General features: G+C 39.5%; 1 protein-coding gene across 1 annotated transcript in view; it reads left to right on the top strand.

Annotated features, from left to right (window-relative positions):
- The first annotated feature begins 958 nt into the window (after positions 1-958).
- Positions 959-7,305, top strand: part of LOC109952499 (glycogen phosphorylase, muscle form-like) — a 12,547-nt gene continuing 6,200 nt past the window's right edge. Inside the window, exons 1-10 of the mRNA XM_020587609.1 lie at positions 959-1,293; positions 3,591-3,692; positions 3,808-3,886; positions 4,027-4,130; positions 4,361-4,492; positions 4,577-4,688; positions 4,765-4,847; positions 6,005-6,148; positions 6,364-6,456; positions 6,701-6,847. Of these exons, the coding sequence (XP_020443265.1) occupies positions 1,051-1,293; positions 3,591-3,692; positions 3,808-3,886; positions 4,027-4,130; positions 4,361-4,492; positions 4,577-4,688; positions 4,765-4,847; positions 6,005-6,148; positions 6,364-6,456; positions 6,701-6,847 (1,239 nt within the window). The 5' untranslated portion in view covers positions 959-1,050. The remainder of the gene's footprint in view (positions 1,294-3,590; positions 3,693-3,807; positions 3,887-4,026; positions 4,131-4,360; positions 4,493-4,576; positions 4,689-4,764; positions 4,848-6,004; positions 6,149-6,363; positions 6,457-6,700; positions 6,848-7,305) is intronic.

The following is a 7,305-nucleotide window of genomic DNA, read 5'->3' as shown; positions in this document are numbered from 1 at the left end:
ACTAACAGACTCTGGATCACTGGTTTATAACTACCTACAGTACCACTACTTATAGTACTTGTGCAGTGACACAGTAGCCTTAAAATGTTAAACATCGCAGTACCATACTGTACAGCACTGCTGTCGGGGCTTCAGAGAAGAGTTAGGATCCAGTGTCTGCAGTGTGGAATGCTAAAACAAAATACGCCCTGTAACTGTCCTCTGATGCAACTATTTATAAATATAGTGTCACCCCATAGTATTATAATCATCAGATCTTGCAGTGCTTTGCTTTTTAGGTGCAGCAAAACACATTTTACAAAATCTAATATGGTGTTAGCATCTGCTGGCTGAGGTACTCCTGCCAACTCTGAAGAGGAAAAACAAGCTAGCTACTGCTGGTGCCAGATATTATCATCACAGTGTGTGTCTCAGACAACACAGGGCAATGGAGGCACTGCATACTGAAACATAACTAGACAAAGATAACTTTCAGATTTTATCATGGTATTACTATTTTAGTGATAATGATGAATCATTACGACTCATTCATGTCGTTCAGCTTTGTGATACAGGCATGACAGAGAGTACAAAGAGAAACTAGTGTTTTCAGTTTTTCTAAATAAGAAGATTGTTCTTTTTACTATATTATTCAGTGTTTTTGATCAGTTTAGAATCAGATAAGAAAGCTGAAAAGTAGCTAGAACCCAAATATTATTCTCTCATGTATAATAGCTGTAGTGTAAATGAAGTCATCCTCTCTATCACTGCCAATTTTATAACAGAGACCCAAGAGGTCCCCTCAGTTACTGTAGTCACTTGTGCCATACAGTAACTGAAAAGATACAACCTCTATTCTCATCTTACGCTCCACCCTTTACTCGCCAAATATATACAAGCTGCTTCACCCACTGCTTAATATTCATAGCTGTAGCTTTAAAATGCAGAACCTGAGCCTGCATTGTGGGTGTCTCTCTTGCTGTGTATCTGGGCCCGGTGGTGTGTTCCTGCTGTCTTGCTGTTTACATTCTTGCCCAGTCAGAGCCCTGAGCTGCTACAAGTCGTACCATCATGTCTAAACCTTTGTCTGACCATGATAGAAGGAAACAGATTTCAGTGCGTGGCCTTGCTGGCGTTGAAAATGTTGCAGAATTGAAGCAAAGCTTCAACAGACATCTCCACTTTACAACTGTCAAGGACAGAAATGTGGCGTCCACAAGGGATTACTACTTTGCTCTTGCAAACACTGTGCGGGACCACTTGATCGGCAGGTGGATCAGAACCCAGCAACACTACTATGAGAAAGATCCCAAAGTAAGTCACTAGAGCACCAAAAACAGACAGAAATGTGAACTGCCAGGAATGTGTTGATTTTAACCCTTGTGGGTTAACACAGTTTGTATTTGTGATGGATCAAATTATATCTAAGTATTGGAGGAAAACCTGCAACCATGTTTGATCTAAAACTGCTTCACACTCCCAGGACGTTTGTCCTTTACATGATGGTTAAATGTGTTCATTAGCATGTTGTCCCATGACCTTAAATGCAGTGTAAAGTAACTAAGTACATTTACTTAAGTACTGTACTTAAATACATTTTGAGGGACTTTACTTGAGTATTTCTATTTGATGCTTCTTTATAATAAACTAAAGTTCAGAGGGAATTACTGTACTTTTTACTCCCTTGCACACACACTTATGATAAGCTTCTAAATTACACAGCGCTTCTAAAGATCAAACCAGTATTTTCTAACCTTTTTTATTCATTATTAGTGAGCGATTACTCAGACGGTTTCATTCAAATGAATAATGAAGTTTCACAAAGGGAAATAATATCCTGTATTTCACAAAAAAAGAATATATATTTGTATAGCAGTACCTTGCTTTCTCTTCTTTACCTACCCCATTCATCACATCATGACTCCTCCAATTTATCTCAAGATTTGCTGAAGGGCCATGACCTCAAGGTTGGAAACCACTGGCCTATGCTGATGCACTGTACATAAAATAGTAACTCCACCTCAGTGAGCTACAGCGATAATGCAACTCACACACTGATGCACCGGTATCAAACATCTGATGTAATATATACACATCAGTCACAGCACAATAAATATGTTTGATACTTTCTATACAATTTAATGAAAAAGGATGTTAATACTTCTGGCACCACTGAGAGCACGGGTTTTACATTCTTCAAGTGTACTTTCAGCAGCCTGATGCCAGTATAATGACATTTAAACTTCACTGAGGCTTCTTAGCACGTTGCCATTCTTACAGTGTATTGAAACCTTAAACCTCTCCATGACATTCTGTTCCCAGCCAGTCTGACCATAATGCATGTCATATGAGCACATGCCTCTGAGGGCATCCCAGTTCATATAAACGCAGTTGCACAGAAGGTCTGTCTCTTCAGCTGCATTATTAACAAAAAGCTACCACCTATTGCAAACCACACTGTATTATTCCTTGGAAATGTCACAAACCTCTGTGTAATTACAATCGAGGGTTCGGAAGCAGAGTGAAACTCATCTCGCACTGCATTTCCTTAATAGGAAAAAAATGTTCCTTGTACGATCATTAATACCTCTACTGAATAAAAAGAATAATTTTCCATTCCTCAGCGTCAGAAGAAAATCTCCCTGCACACCTCGGCTTACTTTGCAGGGTTATTGTTCTGTAACCTGAGCCAGAGCCCCTACATACTGATCCCAGTAGTGAGACATTTGCTTCTCACATTAAACTCTTTTCAGAAACTGCTTAATGAGATGTTGATGTACTGCCACTTCTAACTGAAAAACCATCTGTCCTCCAAAGTGTATCGCCTTGTTCTTGGGCACTACACCTAAAGGTCAAACGCAAACCCTTTAAAGGTCTAAATAAAATCCCAGAGAAGGGGGGTGGGGGCCAAGCAAGCTGAGTTTAGAAATTTCTGCAAAGATCACATACTGCAAAGCTTCTGTTTCAACAATGGGATTCATTTTTCACATTGCTAATATGCATTCTTGAAAAAACAAGCTAATCGGCATAATGAAGTCAGATAAGATTTGGAATGCAGCATATATTATTCAAGAGATCCTGTTAGCTGCTCAGTGAGATGACTCTGTACTTGTTTTCTGTTAGTTTACACATCTATCAGAACCACTTCTCCCACCACTCCAGACTCCACAATGAACGGGTATCGGTTTCACATTGACCTTTACAGTGACCTCTACAGCAGCTATTTCTGTATGGCCAAAATGTGGCTGTTATGTAACACCCAAAGCATCCCCCAGTGTCTTCTCTCCTCCTCAGCCTGTGCCCACCTCTGACATGGAGGGGGGAAAAACACTAGTCCTAAATGGCAAAGGCGAAACACAGGCTCAGGTGGCACATTTCAATGCACTCCCAACCATGAAGCTAAATCATATACTGTAGCCTTGAAGGTTTCCTTCACAGTCTGGGGGTGGATGTTATTGTTACATTCCAATTCCAGCTCCAATGTCCAAAGTTTCTGTAGAGTCTTTTCTATCACCCAAATTATATATTGATACAATCATATCTCTGTTACTGTTCATAATGTGTCTGACTGTTCATTCACTTTCATTTCTCCTTTCTTTCCCAAACTGTAGCGTGTGTACTACATCTCCCTTGAGTTCTACATGGGCCGCTCCCTCCAAAACACCATGGTGAACCTTGCATTGGAGAACGCCTGTGATGAGGCCATGTACCAGGTGATGCAAAAATACTAACTGTACTAATTTCATTTTCCAACTAGTGCAAAAAAGGGGGGACATTTCAGAAATTACTGCTTCATTAGTCTGTCTTGCATCCTGTTGTCCTCTGTAGGTGGGTCTGGACATGGAGGAGTTGGAGGACATGGAGGAAGATGCTGGTTTGGGTAATGGCGGCCTGGGTCGCCTTGCTGGTGAGAATCTTTTCACCCATCATTTTAGAGAAATGCAGAGTTTTTACTTCTGTTCACTGACTAAAAATGTGAATCACTGATATAACAGTCAGACAAAGATTCATCTGTTTTTTCTTCCATGTGCCATCTATGGTTTTCAGCCTGTTTCCTTGATTCCATGGCTTCACTGGGTCTGGCTGCCTATGGTTACGGTATTCGCTACGAATTCGGCATATTCAATCAGAAAATCGTCAATGGCTGGCAGGTTAAGAATGATCAAATTACAGACTTTCTCTTACAGTATACAAACTTCACATTCTTGTTTCAGTATGCGAGAACAGCAGCAAGTGCTGCTTTCTCCCCCTAAATCACCTGCTGGAGGATGAGTGCCCTTTACCATCCTCATGACCTTTTTCATTTTCTGTCTGACTCAGCTCAGAAAGCCATTCGCCCGAGTGTTTTTCTCCTCTGATATAAATGCATATCATTATCTAGGTTGAAGAGGCTGATGATTGGCTGCGCTATGGCAACCCCTGGGAGAAGGCGCGCCCTGAGTACATGCGTCCGGTGCATTTCTATGGCAAGACTGAGCATCACCCCGATGGCGTCAAATGGGTTGACACACAGGTGAATATATAATTTAAAGTAAATGCTGATGTGATATGCTTATCTATTTCAAATGTTTGTCTCATTGTCCGATGCCACTTGCAGGTAGTATTGGCTCTGCCATATGACACCCCTGTCCCTGGCTACAGAAACAATGTTGTTAACACCATGAGGCTGTGGTCCGCGAAGGCACCCTGCGAGTTTAACCTTCAAGACTGTATGTACCTGACAAAAATCAAGAATTTTCTAGCAAATGAGAATGAGCTAAAAAAGTAATTTTTTTCTCCTTATAGTCAATGTTGGTGGCTACATTCAAGCTGTTTTGGACAGAAACTTGGCAGAGAACATCTCCCGTGTGCTGTATCCCAATGACAATGTAAGAAAATACAGTATGTCTAAATTACCCTTTAATCCACAAGATCTGCACCCCACGCACATGTAAAGCTCAATTGGACTCCTGGCTCCTGAATGACTGTACAGGGTTTATCTTAATTCGGCTGAGAGATGGATTTCCATAATCTTGACCCCAACTAGTGTCCTTTGCCTTCAGCTAGAGCCATTCTATGCTTTTTGAGCTTCCTCTGAAGCTGTCCTTTTATCTGACTTAAAACCTGATCACCATGCACTGACTCCCTGAAGGCTCAACGAGGAGGATTTAGGAGTTAACCATCTAACTCAAGCAATACTTCATGTCAGGTCTGGTAGTTTCTGTGCAAGTGAGAGCAGAAACTGTGGTGCACTTCAGTTTTGTCAGTGTTAAAGTGCTGTTTTATCTTGATGCTTCTTTCCATGAACAATCCAGAAGGACTGTAAACAATCAGCTGATTAATTAGCTAATCAAAATAAAAAAAAACTGAATGTCACTAATTATTGTACATCAGAATCAGAAAGGTTCCAGTCTCTCCACTATGACTGCTTTTCTCAGTCTTACATCATATAAACTGAATACCACTGTCACAGTTAATAAGCAGGTTGAAGACATTAGTGTTTGGTAATTGAGAAGATTAACTTATTCTTTTAAAACACTAATTGGTTGCTTAAAACAAATTAATTATTATGAAAACAATCTTCTTTACAGTTTCCATACTGTAACTAATATTAGAAAAATTTGGTTTTTCACATCATTAAAAAAACCTTCATATTCATGAGTGATATAAAAATATTGTCATAAACAAATCGGGGTTACTTATTTTAGTAATTTCAAATCAAAATGTTAAAAAAAAAAAATCGAATAACTTTTGAATTTTTAAGAATGTTCACTTTCAAATACCTAGTGTGCATTTGCATGTACTATTAGAATACAACTGAATACTATACATGAGTGTTTGATTATTATACCTGCATAACGATTTTACTACAGAAGAGCTACTGCAGCCGTGTTAACACCTTTTTCATTTAATTAAAATGTAAAGATTTCCATTGTCCATCAGTGAATATCAGCCACCAATATGCAAAAACCTAGGTTTAATGAATAAAAAAGCTATTCATACTTTCCTGCAAAACAGAAACAGACAAATATGTCTTTATCCCCAGTTCTTTGAAGGAAAGGAACTCCGTCTGAAGCAGGAATACTTTGTGGTGTCTGCTACCCTGCAAGACATCATCCGCCGCTTCAAGGTCTCTAAGTTTGGCTCCAGGGAGATTGCTCGCACAGACTTCAGCAAGCTGCCTGACAAGGTGAAGCCAAAAACTCAACAAAATCGTTTCTGTCAAAAATTAAAAGACTTCTCCCTGATGTTCCCTCTGTGCCTTTGTTAAATTGCCTCTGTCAGCGTGTTGAAGAGGTTGTGGGTGGGTTTTATTGTATCTTATGAGAATAGTTGAAATGAACAAAGCACTGTGTGGTGTATTCTAATTCTCAATTGACATTTAATAATGTTCTGCGTATTCAGGTTGCCATCCAGCTGAACGACACTCACCCAGCCATGGCTATTCCTGAGCTGATGAGGGTTCTTGTTGATGATGAGAAGCTCTCATGGGAAAAGGTGAGGAAGAGTAACACTGACACAACAGTATAAATGAATTTCACAGCTTTCAAAATTCAGAACATGTTTTAGTGATTAAAACCACTACACACTTCTTGCTTTACTTTATTATACTTCACTTTTTGATATAGAGATCATCTTTTTAGTGCAGGCTAGTTTTGCTAGTTACTAAACTATTTACTTTCACCACAAAGAAGAATATTACTTAAGTCTATTATATGGATTTTCTCCTGCTGGTGTTCAGGCCTGGGACATCTGTGTGCACACCTGTGCCTACACCAATCACACCGTCCTTCCTGAAGCTTTGGAGCGCTGGCCAGTCGACCTGTTTGCTCATCTGCTGCCCCGTCACCTGGAAATAATCTATGAGATCAACAGGCGGCACCTGGAGGTTACTACTGCACACTGCAGCATGTTACAAACTAGGTTCCTCACTTTACAGTATATAGCTTTGTCAATGTTCTCTGTCGTTCAGTACTAGTTTAGTAATAAAGCCTTAGGATATCGCCATCTTACCTCTACTTTTATCTGTTTAGTTAAACACAGGGCACAAGTTAAGGAAGGTACATGATATTAACAGGTTTGTGTATTAAGGGAATCTGGGTGAAGACCTTCACAGAGAATTTTTTTAAATGATCAATTGAAACGTACAGTAAAGCTAAAAAAGAGCACACTGTAATTTTGATATTTAATCTTTTTTCTTATTATTACAGGATATTTTTAGATTGCCACTGTGGAAAGAGAGTAAACATTTAAAATTCAAGAAATGTCTTTGAAGACTGGCGCGTGTTCTGTAAAGGTTGCTAAGTCAAAGAACAAACTGCTATTTATTGGATTTTAACTGCAACA

This window comes from Monopterus albus, unplaced genomic scaffold, assembly GCF_001952655.1.
Source record: "Monopterus albus unplaced genomic scaffold, M_albus_1.0 scaffold464.1, whole genome shotgun sequence".
NCBI classification, from domain to species: domain Eukaryota; kingdom Metazoa; phylum Chordata; class Actinopteri; order Synbranchiformes; family Synbranchidae; genus Monopterus; species Monopterus albus.
This window is presented reverse-complemented; position numbering and strand designations above follow the sequence as displayed.